At 40.6% G+C, this 13,663-nt stretch overlaps 1 protein-coding gene across 2 annotated transcripts in view; it reads right to left on the reverse strand.

Moving 5' to 3' along the window:
• Positions 1 to 11,922: 11,922 nt before the first annotated feature.
• The window catches only part of ECT2 (epithelial cell transforming 2), a 30,156-nt gene continuing 28,415 nt past the window's right edge, over positions 11,923 to 13,663 (reverse strand). For both annotated transcript variants that reach the window (XM_039378172.1, XM_027724655.2), the window contains exon 24: positions 11,923 to 13,457. In XM_039378172.1, the coding sequence (XP_039234106.1) occupies positions 13,368 to 13,457 (90 nt within the window). In that variant the 3' untranslated portion in view covers positions 11,923 to 13,367. The remainder of the gene's footprint in view (positions 13,458 to 13,663) is intronic.

Genomic DNA, 13,663 nt, shown 5'->3' on the forward strand with positions numbered 1-13,663 from the left:
GCAGAACTCTTCACCTGGACTTCAGTGTTGCTTTAGCCCATATGGTAGCTGCAGGATTCAGCTATATATCCCTGGGATTCAGTCTCAGCACCAGTCTGTAGCCAGTTATTGCTCTGCTTGGGAATAAGTCACAAATCTTTTCCAAAATCCATTTTCCTACAGTAGCTGTTGTTCTAACATTAATTATGTTTGGGCTGGCTACAAACTGTGTCCTTCTACCTACTCCTGTCCACATGGATTCTTACTTAAACAGTTACTGGGAGGAAAAAGAAAAAAGGAAAGAAAAAGAAAAGAAAAAGGTGAAGAAGTGAAGCTATTGATTCAAGAAATTTGCAGTTCCCAATGAGAGCCCTGAAGGTGCCTCGCCGCAGCCAGGCAGCAGAGGAGCGGGCACAGGCAGGTTTTAAATCAAGGCGAAAAGGCAGAACATAATGCTTCCAATTTACTTTCTTAAAATGAAATGTGCAAGCTAAAAAGCCATGAATTAGCACTACTGAACGCTGCAGCCACAGAAAAGAGATTTTTAAGCCATTCCCCACCCCCCCTCCCTCCTTTATCTTGTCAAGAGACTGTATTTTCATTGTGCTCGCACGGTAATTTAAATCATGCTCGGGCTCAGCATGTACCGTGTAATCGTGAGTCGGCAAGGGTTTGAATGCCATCACTGCTGTGCAAATAACATCATCAGCTCATCAGCTGTGTCAGTAACATTGCAATTATGTAAGTGACTATTATTTCCACCCCTGATATGCCATATTAGAACTTATTTTGGGGGCTGGAGCTGACAGGTGTTATACTGTATGAAACGCATACAACAGCAGCCGAGCTATGGTTCCAGGTAGGAATATCATTCCACTGGGACTTTCTGGATGCTCCTAAAGGAGCTGCTGTAAAACCTAATGCTGGGAGTCCCCTTAGCTCTCACCCCACACCCTACTCATCATCCAGGACCCATTTTCCTTCCTCTTACCACCCTTCATGTTCACCCAAACAGAAGCACTACCCCCAAAATAGGAACATTTACTTTTAACTGCATAAGAAAGTTTGGTAGACATTTTATTTTGGTCTGTTGCAGAAGAGTCTTGGGGGCTTAGTGTTTGTTTTTAATATGGCTAAGCCCCTGGACTGGAGCTTGGCACTAAGTGATTAGTCTTTCTGAGGCTTCCCGTGTGCTTTTGGCCAGATCAATGATTTCCTAAGCTTTTATTTTCAGCTTCTTAAAAATGAGGCTGGCATAATGATTCCTTTCCCTAATCCTCCCCATGTTTATGTGGTGAGCACATCACAGCAGAGCCAGCCTGTGAAGCTCCTCAGAGAGCCCCAACCTTCCTGTGCTCCTCTTGCAATGGATCTGTTGGCAACAAAGGAGCAAAAGCCCATGTGCCAGTGCCCATCAAGGTTCACCAGCACAGTAGAAGCTCTTTTCTGTAGCATCGTGCCTGATGCTAAGCACAGCTGATCCCCTGAAAATGACCCCTCTGCAAGATCCTTGGAGGAGGCAGAGCTCCTCTCTGACAGCTCCTCTCCCTGTTCCTCGTGCCCTCTGCAGCCCAGCGGGACAGATGGAATTGTCCATTAATGTTTCTTCTCGCCTTGATTTCTCCGTCTCTCTCACACACACACCCCCTCACCAACACAAACCATGGCCAGAGCACATGGCACAGGTCCAGGTTCAGGCCTGAGGGGCACTTTGGTAGCAGCTCAGTACATGAATAACTACAATAGGAACCAACGCTCAGATTAATTCCCAGTCAGCTGCTCTGTGTTGTGCCTAAGGAAGCAATGCTCCACTGAATGTGTGTCAGAATGATAGATTTGGACTTTTTTTTCTTTTTTTTTTTTTTTAAGATTATTTCAGCTTAAAATGCAATTGGAAGATTGATTCTTTAGATCCTCACATTATATAGGGTCTGGGTCTACAGTATAACTCAGTGTGAAGGGAGATGATTCTCATCTTCACCTCAGAGAGACGCTGTGTATTGTGAAAGCTGACAAGAGTATGAATAAAGGTAAGGAATGAGGAGAGACAGACATGAAATTATGAATGCCTGGTATTTACAGAATACCTGTACACGGTACTATTAATCTATATTTTTGGTTGTTCTTAAATCACCCCTGCAAGGAAGACGTGTCTATCTGAATATGCTCTTTATTAGGATAATTATGTTTTTATTTTGGGGGGACACTGAGGTCATCCATTCCTTTACTGTATTCTCTAGTGTATTATATTCATGGGAAAATATATTTATTCAAAACTTCATTTTGATTTAATAGAAAAATGGTTCTTACCCCAGCAATGTGGAATACTCATTTTTCTCCATGTGTTGATTTTTGGCATATAAATGCCAGAAGCCTCTGTTCTCTTTCCTTATCAAGAAAAACTTGCCTGAGATTAATTTCCTCATCATCCCTTCCTTGTAAAGTGGCTGTTTTTCAATGCCATTTAAAGGCACAGTTCTGATAAATTCCTGGTTTCAATGTACAGATTTCAATGAAAGAGTCTATTCCACAGCAGTAAAGTCATTGAATCCAAATAGAAAGGGAGAAAAAAAAAATTATTAAGTTGGGTACTGCTACTTCAGCCAACTGTATGAGAGGTGCCCTCATGTGTTTTTCTTTCTAATGACATTTAGTTTTGAAATAAAGTAATTGCTAAAGCTTTTAAAATTTTTATAGAGGCGGGGCATGCTTCTGACATTACTGCTTTATAATTGTATATTGGACTAATTGAAGACTACTTACACACAGTAGAAGATAATTTCTTAAGAAACAAAAGGATGAGAATATCTGGGATGGAAAACATGAATTTGACTCCAACCTGTACATTTGTGACCCTGAGAGTTTGACCATAGAGCCAAAAAGATTTATAGATTTTATAGGTATTTGATAGATAGGTCAACAAAAGTCACCTTTCTACTTAATGCTCCTTCCCCTCTCTATAGGTTTTCTTTAGCAAGACTTCATTTAGCAAGACTTCATCCTGTACTTCATTAGTCTGAACTGTCTGGAGAAGATTTCTGTGAAAGGCTTATTTTAAATTGAATTAACTTTGAGTTGTATTAGTTTGAATTTAAATTGTATTAAAATTGTATTAATTTAAATTTAATTTGTATTGATTCGTATTAAATTTAAATTGCATTAACTTGTATTACATGTTAAACTGTAAGTAATACCCAGCCAAAAATTTTCAGCTCTGAGAATATTCTGCACCCAAACTATAAGTTCCTGCTGGCTTGATTATCACCCAAGCAGCACTGAAAACAGGGATTCCTCCATCCTCAGCTAAGAAGGATTTAGAGTCACATTACCTTCTATCCAGGTTAGTGCCTTACACTACTGATATTGGTACCATCTGTAGGTGAAAACTGGCATCCTGCACCCTATGGCTGCAGCAAGTGCAAGAAACACAACACTGAAAAGAGAAAGAAAAAAGGAGCCCAGCTGTTGACCTGTGGTTAAGAATGCAAAGTTCTTCAATCTCCTCTGTGCCTTAAGGATGGTTTTTCCCCGTTAGAGGGTAATTGGTTTTTTTTCCCCAAAGCACAAACACCCCAGGGAAGAGAAGAGCTGCACCTGCCTCCTCCAGTGTCGATCTCCGGCTCAGGGATCGGCCCCACATCTCTCCCTCCCACAGCAGCATCTGTCCCACGGGCACATCTTACATCACTCTGGTCTGCAAGGGTGGGGAGGTGCACAGGCTCTGCTAAGGCTGGCAGTGCCTTTTGGTGCACCGTGTTTACTTTGTAAGAGAATAACCTCACCCCTAAAAAACCAGCATTGCTTTTTCTTATTCAAGGGCGATTTTAAACCAAAAGGATAGAAAGAAAGGAAAAATCCAGCCCCCAGCCCTAAGATTTAACTAAAAATCCAAGACCTCAAAGGTATTTAGCCGCTTAATTCCCATTACCTGTTTATCACAGAGAGCAGTCTAAATCCTACAGATTTTTAGCTACTATACACCATCTTCCTAGGCTGTCATAAAAGAGTTCTGAAAAATAAGGAAGAGCTGGCAAAAGCTTTGATGGTCCTTTGTTCATTGTTAACAGAATAAAGAAATCTTTTTGAGAAAATCTGAGCTCCTTAAAGATGTAGGACAGAGAAACGAAGAGTTATTGCCCTTTGGAGACAGCATTATTTTGCCATGGAGTTAGTTTTGTCAGATGAAGTTTTATGACATATAGTGGCAATCATCCATCTTTGATGAGCAGACATGCACTAAATCAGAAAGACTGCTCTCCACGGATCATCGAGTCACAGCACACAGCTTGGTAAATCATGAGGCTCTTAAATAAATACTCCTAATTTGTTGCAAGCTGGCCTACAATTCTGCAATATTTAATGAAAATCAGGTATTTTTACCTAGAATGATGAAAAAGAATAAAGTGCTCTGAAAACAGGTGATCTTTGGGAACAGCAAAGGAGCAATGCCAGGGAAAAACAGTTGTCTTTGCAACATGAACAAGCTGATCCGAGCGCACTGAGAGAGATGCACCAGTCTCATCGTGGAGCTTTGTAAGACACCCAGATCCGAGGCAAGATGTGACATTTCACTTCTCAGATATCTCAGTAGGGCAGAAAACCTGTCTTACACTGCAGATCAATACATCACTTAGAGAGAGAGAGAGGGAGGCCATAGCCTAAATCAATCTGTAAGGTGTCAAAAACATCTAGGCCAACGCCTGGCTACAGTGCCCTTTAGCCCCCTGAGAGTCACAGACTAAAGCAGTTGTCAGGAGATGAAGTCAGCGAGGAAACAACACAAAGCAAACATGAAAAGAGCCTCTGCCATGGAGCAGGGCATTGCTGTTTTCCAAAAATACACATCTGTAATGCATAGATTCCCAGGCCCAAATGTGCATAGTATTTTACTCAGAACTCTTCAAATTGTAGAAAAAAAAATCGGAAATTATTTACTCCATGCATATACTACATTTTGGCTGGACAATGAGGAAGAATTTGGGGGGAGCAGATAAACTTGCTTTTTAAAAGAAACTGCAGACTGTGTTATAATGATCCTCTGGCCTCTTAGCTGGCAATTTCTATGGGGTGAAGACATATACTACAATTTCTCTCATTCAGGAAATATTATTACAAGTTAGACTTCATTCCTCATCCTGCTTTTTGTTAAGGGCACATTAAAAACAGTCTGAGCCATGGTTGCGGTGGCTATTTTAGTCCCATACACAAGGACACTTCTGAGACCACTCCCCAGGAGTTCCACTTTCAGGTCGCTTTTCTTTCAAAGACTAACTCCCAAATGAATAATGGGGGGTTGTTTCCCTCCATCACAGAAATTTTTTTGTCACAAAAATGATTTATCTGTTGACAGCCAGGTTCACTGCCCCCAGGCAACTGATGGCAGTTGAAACCACTCAATGGAAAGCACAGAACACTATTACCAACTCAAAGAAGAGGAAGGAAAAAAAAAAGTATAAATACTCCTCTTCTCTAAGACTGCCTTATAACTCCTCCCTGGAAGAGACACAAGCAGAATCAACTCTTCCGGGTGTTAGGTATATGTTTACTCTTGGGTTACAACACTAATTATGACTTGGATAAGGTAGACCAGACAGTGGTTGGTCTTAAAATATTTTTCACTATTTCTGAAGTCTCTTTTTTCAAAAACATTTGAAAATATAAGGTTGTGGTTCAAAGTGATGGAGAATGGGTCTACACCTGAAGTATTGAATTAAACATGCCCCCAGAGGAAGAAGATGAGATGAACTCATGACATCCAGTGGTAGGGACTAATAAGGACATGTATTAGTGTGATCCACTGGCAGGGATTAGAGCAGTGGTCTGTTTGTGGCTGATATCCCTGTGTAATCAATGAGAGGGACAGTGCTCAAATAATTGGGAGCAACTCAGTCATACTCCTGCTCTGAAAATGTGTCCTTCTACTTCTGTTTCACATCCAAGGTGAAGGCAAAAAGAACAGTTACATCAAGTTTTTCTTCAAATTTGACTCTACGGATTGCAAACTCCTGAGAACAAGGACTGTCTAACAGTTCAACCATGGTGGCCTCTTGGGAACTAGTGTATTAATACTTTTAAACAAAATGCCATAGAATCACAGAATCATAGAATTTTAAGAGGTTGGAATGGACCTTAAAGATCACCTAGTCCCAACCCCCCTGCCGTGTGCAGGGACACCTCCCACTAGACCAGATTCCTCAAGGCCTTATTCAACCTGGCTTTGAACACTGCCAGGTTTGGGGCATCCACAAACTCCCTGGGCAACCCGTTCCAGTGTCTAAGCACACACACAAAAAAATCTCATATTAGCCAATCGATAAGCTAATCATGAGTTTATTGACACAGAAGACATAGGAAGGATATTAGGCACCACACAGTACTTCTAAAACAAAGTCCATGACTAAACTGAGTAGAATCTACATACAAATACAGTGTATTAAACTTATAACCCAGCTGAGAAGTATAAATGTAACCTGTTGCTTACTCAGTTGCTAGATGTGATCACACATATCACACATCTTCAATTTCAAAAACCAGAACAGCAGGCCACACTTTTACATTTTTCCATTTGAACTACAATTATTGTCACAAGAGCCAATTTCACGTTGGGCCATTTCTTGTTCTTGTTGCAATTCATCATGAGAAGACGTGAGATCTAAGATACCTCAGCAAGGCATAGTCCATGAATAATACAGTGCATTACTTTGACCTTTTCGGTTTGCTTTGTAGTATGATTGGCCAGCCATTCCTGTCCTCTCCTGTTAACCACCCCATTAACCTGGGATGAGAAGGTGGAACGGACAGACAATTAGCCAGCAGAATGCTAAAAAGGTTAACGCAGGAGCTCGCAGCCCCGGCTTTCTTGAGCTTCAATCAGTATTAAGATTCTGCAATCTCTTCCCTCTTTCAAAATGTTCAGGGAAAAAATAAGAAATAGCACAAGATGAACTTTGTTCTCATTTCAGATTATAATCATGTAGTTCCTTTCAGATGTCACACTTGGATGATTCTAGAGTATGGTGAATAAAATGAGAAGAATGTTTATTTTTACTCCTCTCAATACGGAGAATATTCAATTAGAGTGGTGAACTTTCTCTTTGAAGCTGGACATTCTTGAGTAAAGGAAAATTGGAGAAAGGAGAGGCGAAGCACCTCCATATGGCAACGTGCTTTCAAAGGTCACTCTTGCTATGCTGACTACGCGAGCTGAGCCATTCCAGTCATTTCCTACTCAGAGGAAATGGTGGGATATTTACATCCTGTGGGCTGTCAGCTGCAGAAAACTTAATCTCAGTACTCACCAAGACTCATAGGGCAGGTTCATCTCATATGTTCAGGCACATGTAGAACATGAGGCACAGGAGGTCTCGGTGAAGTTCCAGAAGTGCCCTTCTGAAAGCAGCTGCCCCATTTTCCTGGGTTTCCACACATCTTTAAAATCTCCCAGTTTGTTTGGGTTTTTTTTTGAAAGATCACACCATCTTGAATGACGGAGTGTTATAGGTAAGTATCCAAAAAGGTTTTCTGAAGCCTTCTAATTGAGGCCTAATTTCAAAACTCCACGTGAGCTTCTTTTGCTCATAAAGATTTCCAAACTATCACTCTGATGGTTCAGCTGTGATGACCTGGGATAGTTTGATTTCAAACACTACCACACTCATGTCTTTGTAGAAATGTGTTACTCTGAGTTGCTATTACTAGCAATGATATGAAATACTTTGGACGGAAGAAGAGGGAGCAAAGAGAAAGGGACCTTTTCACCACCCACTAGAACACCAAATTTTATATTTATTACGGGTATTGACTGCAAGAACGTGGAGTCTTTTTTATTAGCTCACAGTAATAATATATTCTCTATTTTGCTTAAGGTGAACAATGATATTCAGACAGGAAGAATTACTAACGAAGAAAAGATAAAGCTTTAAATTATAAAAATGACTTGATAGTTCCTCTCTGTAATACATTTTAAGTCCAGAAGGGACCATTAAGTTCACCTATATGCCAAGGATTTTTACACTGTACTTTTTGATATATGGGATCTCAAGTAACATACCATTTCTTTTGACCCTTGCTCTTGAGTGCTATCTCTGATAGATTTTTATAAACTGCATATTGAAATATTCACTTGCTTAGGGGTCTGCTCACAAACTGAAAGAGATTAGGAAAGCACAATTTCCTTTCAGAAGAGCAGTCTTTTTTTTAGGATAAAAGTTTTGCTGAGTTTTTGTAACAATTTCAGTGAAATCAGCATAAAGTTTATCAGGCTGCAATACCTTTAATGTGTTGATTCAAAAAGATTGGTAGCAATTTTAATGCTAATTTGGGATTTAAAGGTTGGAATAGAACTGAATATGTCTGGGCATTTAGCAAGAAAAGTTATAGAAGTTATACCATTTAAAGGCTCTCCATAACTCTACCCACTGCTGTTTAGGACTAGACAGACACCATCATGAGAAGAACTCCCAACCCCAACAGCTCATTTCTTCAGATCACTATCACAAATTAAAACATATCACAAATAAGGAGAGCACTGATCTTGTCAAGAATCAGATTAAATTCTGGGTATGTTGATTAAAAAAGGATAATGAAGAGAAAGGAAGCTAAACCATTCCTGCATTTGTTCGAGTGTGTGGGTGACCTGGGGAGTCCCTGTGGCAGCAGAGGAATTGTCCCCTCCCACAGCTAAGGGATTAAAATCTTCGTTCTTTATGCTCATTAAATGATGGCTGAGGTGACCCCTAAGAGAATGAGGGTGCCAGGAACCATGTGGAGTTGTTGTGCTGCTGTCATGGTTTAACCCCAGCCAGCAACTCAGCCCCACGCAGCCACTCGCTCGCTCTCCTGGGTGGGAGGGAGAGAATCAGGAGAGTGAAAGTGAGAAAAGTTGTGGGATGAGATAAAGACAGTTTAACATGGAAAGGAAAAGCCCTGCACACAAGCAAAGCCAAACAAGGAATTGATTCCCCACTTCCCATGGGCAGGCAGGTGCTCAGCCATACCCAGGAAAACCGTGACAGTGACTTTCCATCACGCGTAACAGTGACTTGGGAATGCTCAGCGATGGCATTTGTCTTCCCACTTTCTTCTTCTCCCCCAGCTTTACGTGCTGAGCATGACACCACATGGTCTGGAATATCCCTTGGGGTCAACCGTTCTGGCTGTGTCCCTTCCCAACTCCTTGTGCACCCTCGGCACCCTCACTGGTGGGGCGAGGAGCAGAAAAGCCCTTGGCTCTGTGTAAACACTGCTCAGCAATAACAAACGCATCCTTGAGCTATCCATGCTGTTCCCAGCACAAATCCAAAGCACAGCCCCATACCAGCTACTGTGAAGAGAATTAAGTCAAACCCCAGCCAAAAACAGCACAGCTGCCTTGAACAGTCTCTCCCCAAAGCCACCTTTATAGCAACACATCACTAACTTCACTTTTGAAATATATTTATCCACCGCTATTGTAAAATGTGCCCTAAGAATTTTTGTTTTCCAAAGGGATAAGAAAATCATTTTTTACACATCAACAAACAAGCCGAGATAAAGCTTTTTCTGTTAAGATGAGGAGTATGCTTTTTTGTGGGGGTAAAAGCTGGAGGTGCATAAAAGCCATTTAATTAGTAATCAACAATGATCTGTCAGTCAGAGTTACTGTAATTCATGAACTGTTAAGTCAAAGCAAAAATGGCAAGTAATTAGACTGTATCCATTAGAGCTTCACTAGCACACACTCATACAGCCAGGGTTTCAATCCGAGGGAGAAGTGGAAGTGTGAAACTCCTTAATATATTCTGCTTTTTAATTAGCAATCAGTGCTGATTTGTCAGCCATACCAACTCTAATGAACAAGCCATTGAAACACAGAAAAAAGAGGCACATTTTTAAAATCATTTATGCTTATATTTACATTCCCTCCAGGCTGAAACATTGGAGGAATTACTGAAATACCATCTTTGCCATCACAAAGCATCAGAAAGCATGTAGGAGCTCACAATCCAACACAGCCAATGCACCACTGATGGTTTGGGCGAAGACACAAGTTGAGTATTTAGGAGAGGCAACTGGCATCTCCAAACACTGACAAATAAACACTACCTTTTTTAACTGCACAGAACCCAAAATCTCCAAGAGCTCAGGTGGCACTATTTATATTCCAGTCAAGCCCATTTTAAAGAATCCATTAATAAATTGATAGTGTCTTACCAGGTTGCTGTGCCTTCCTCAGTCTCTGGGTGGAGAAGGAGGTGAGGGAAGAGAAGTGCATGAAGTCCTCCTTTATCTGATCTTCACAGGCATCAGGGAAACCTGAGCAGGTGAAGCAGAACACAAGCCGCTTCTGGGCTTTGGTAGGCACAGGGTTTTACTTCCCCCAAAACAGGATGGGATCTACAGTGCTCCTGGGAAGCTGAGCAGCAAAGCTGGGCTCTCCAGCATTAGGTCAAGAGCCTCTTCCTTCTTCCTCAGCCCTCAACAAAACTGAGGTGCTGGGGGGAAAAGAGAGGATGGGGAGTAAAGATTTTCTCCTCTTGTTATCCACGGTAATATAAAGGTCAGAACTTTAATTGCTCAGTTTCACCAATATAAAGCATCTGCACTCTACCTCCCTATGCAGGGTAAAAGTTAAAGGCTGCTTCACTTATCTAAGTACCATTTTTTTATATATATAGAAATACACATATGTCTTTTTATATAGAATAACTAGCTTCAAAAGCAGAGGGTAGGTCCCACTGTAGTCAGGCTCTGTACTTGAAGTCAGTGTATGGATCAGCTGATAAAGGCACCAACACAGCTTAAACTAATTACAATTTGCAGGTAGGGTGGTGATTGTGCTTCTAACTGCCTAAATTAGGCAAACAAATGCCTGGTTACCTTTGTGTAGAGGCTGACAGGGTACCCTGTGCCAGTTGAAAATTTAGCCCTAAATAGTGGTAATGTTCTCATTGAAAAATGGCTTTTGTTTGCCTAACATCTGACAGCGTTACATCTATTTCACTAGATGTTTAATTAGTTTGTTTTCACGGTGTTCCCATTTCCATGTCAGCTTTCCTTAGTGGAGGGAGCAAGCAGGTTTCTGGCTCTGTGCTTAAAACCAGTCCCAAGGCAAAGGACGTGGCATCAGTTTGCCTTCACTCTTCCAACGTCAGCTGCGTGGAGCACTCAGCCAACATTTTCAGCTTTCAACAGCTTTTGTGCTTTTAAAGTACATTCTAGCTGGCCCCTGCTTTGTCTCTGATGGCTGGCTTTCAGAGCTTGTAAACATCCGTCTTGCAGTGGAGTTTTCAGTTCCTATTTTTGAAACAGCAACTTATTTTTCTGCAAAACACAGGTCAAGACGTCCTACTGAATCTACAGCAGATTTGCAAACAGGTGCTTACAAGCAGCTGTAAACTCTCCACCTTTTCTCTTCGAACAGAAACCTACAGAACATTAATTATGTTAGGCCATAAATGCTTTAATAGTTTGTCATGAGGGTATGTTTATGAATTCTAGGTATAGGTTTGTGGATGGCTCCAACCTGTGTTCCAGGTTTCTTCCAGTCTCTTGGCCAACTGCTGGTTCTTGAATATCTCAGAGGATTCTTCTAATTTTTTTAAGCAAGCAAACAAGTTATTACTTCCTCATAACACCACTCCACCAAACACCCACCCAACAGGAGACCCTTTCCTTTGACAGCTGCTCTTCAATTACAAGAGGCACCAACTTGGAGCAATGGTTAAGAGTAAGGATTCTTGTAGCCATGAGCACAGCTCACTGAACTGTTGGATGTTGTACAGCCCACGAGAGGTTGTGTTTTAAATAAAGACAATCTTTTGACCTCCTCTTCCAAAATTCCATTCTTTCTGAATGAAAACAATTCCCTATGCTGAACCTGTGCTGGGTGACTGTAGCACAGAGGTAAGTGAACGAAAGGTTATTCCAAAAAATACTGAAAAAAGCAGAAATCAAGGACTGTTGTTGATTTTTAGCATAGTATTTATTGAATAGCTTATTTTCTAGAGCCACTTTATCATGTGTCAGTGCGTATTTAGCTCAGGTGCTTATTTTGAGTGGATAAGGACAAAAAAAACCCCATGGATACACATAGCCAGGGGAGAAATGCGAATATATTAAGAGAAACAATACAAAAAAGTGGTATACTTTATTAGGAATAGCTATATAGATAATCAGATGCTTTGCTTTTTTTTTTCCATGTAAAAAAAGTAAACTTTCACAAAAGCCTGTTTAGCAAAGCCAGAAGCAGTGTTATTTTAAACAGTTTTATTTACATTGCTTAGATTGGCAAAAAGAGATATAAAAAACAGTGCAGTCTGACACATTCAGAAGCATCACTAGTTACATATAGATACAAGACAAAACACAGGTGGTTAAAAAGCAACCAGAAGCTGTGAACTCCTGCTAATACCGACAGTTGAACTGTTAATGAAATGCAGAAATATACATATTTAGATAGTTCTTGGGATAGCATTGCATTGTACAAACTGTTCAGAGATGAAAGAGGTGAACATACAGTTTTGAAGGAAGACATAAATACAGGAGAAAGCCAGGTAAAAGCCTTAGGAGTACTACACCTGAAATTTGACCCACCAGAATTGGACCCTCAAGTTACAATGTCACACCAGTAATCCCATGCATTAAATAATGATTCATCAACCAACTATGGGGAAGGTGTGGGGCTTGGGGGTTTGGTTCTTTAACAGCCCTAGTACAAGGGAGTGTAATTCTTTTCCTCAGACTTCTACTTCAAAGCAATTAAAAAGAATTCAATTAATCAGTTTTGGTGGTCAAAGCTCCTCATTGCCTTTAAACTTCCTGTTCATATCACTGTGTTACAGTGAGGCTGCAGGAGACCATAATCACAGAACTCAATTCTATTTAATTATAAACAACTACATTTATAAAATATCTGGAATAAGCAGCTGTACAACAGGTTAACTGTCATACTTGAAAGGTCAGGTACTTCATAATGCATCTCCATTTAAGAAATCCACAATTCAAATATTAGAGTGCTCTGCCAATTGATGAAGTTAGGCAAGCAAAAGAGTCATCCAAACTAGCAGTAAATTATGTGATCATCATCTTCATTTCAAAATCTGACAAACCAGTTTATTGCCTGGAGGGGAAAATTTCCACAGATGAAAGTGTTTCAGTTATGTTGGTGAGAAAATAAATTTGTGCAAGGGAACACTGAGTTTAAATGAAGGCCAAGTCACTTATTCCACTGATCAGCTGATCTGCTTCAATACAACTAAAACCCCTTGTGATTAACTTAGTGTTATCTAACATTTTGCTAATCATGGCTAAGTGCTAATGACTAAGGTACCATTAATGTCAGTAACAGGTCAGTGACCAGCCAGCTGCTTGTCAGTCACTTCCACACAGCAGTGTCTTTTCAACCTGCTTCATATCAAGTGGGTTGTTGATCGGCTTAATGTGTGACTCCTCCTTTCAAAGATTGAGGGAAGGCTGACCAAGGAAGGAGAAGGAATACCCTGTTGGAGAGGAAAAAAAAAAAGTTACTGATCATTTATTAGCCAATGTCAATAGTGCAGTAGTCGTTTCTCAGCCTTGATACATCATACAAGGAATATGTGAGTGCAGAAGACCTTAAAGATCGGCAGCTTTTGAACTTAACAATTCAGCATTTCTAGGGTTAGAAAAGTTGAACACGTTTTAAAAACTGTGCAAGAAAGATTTT

The sequence above is a fragment of the Pipra filicauda genome, unplaced genomic scaffold (genome assembly GCF_003945595.2).
Source record: "Pipra filicauda isolate LSUMZ 115617 unplaced genomic scaffold, ASM394559v2 scaffold9_size5747161_pilon, whole genome shotgun sequence".
NCBI lineage: Eukaryota > Metazoa > Chordata > Aves > Passeriformes > Pipridae > Pipra > Pipra filicauda.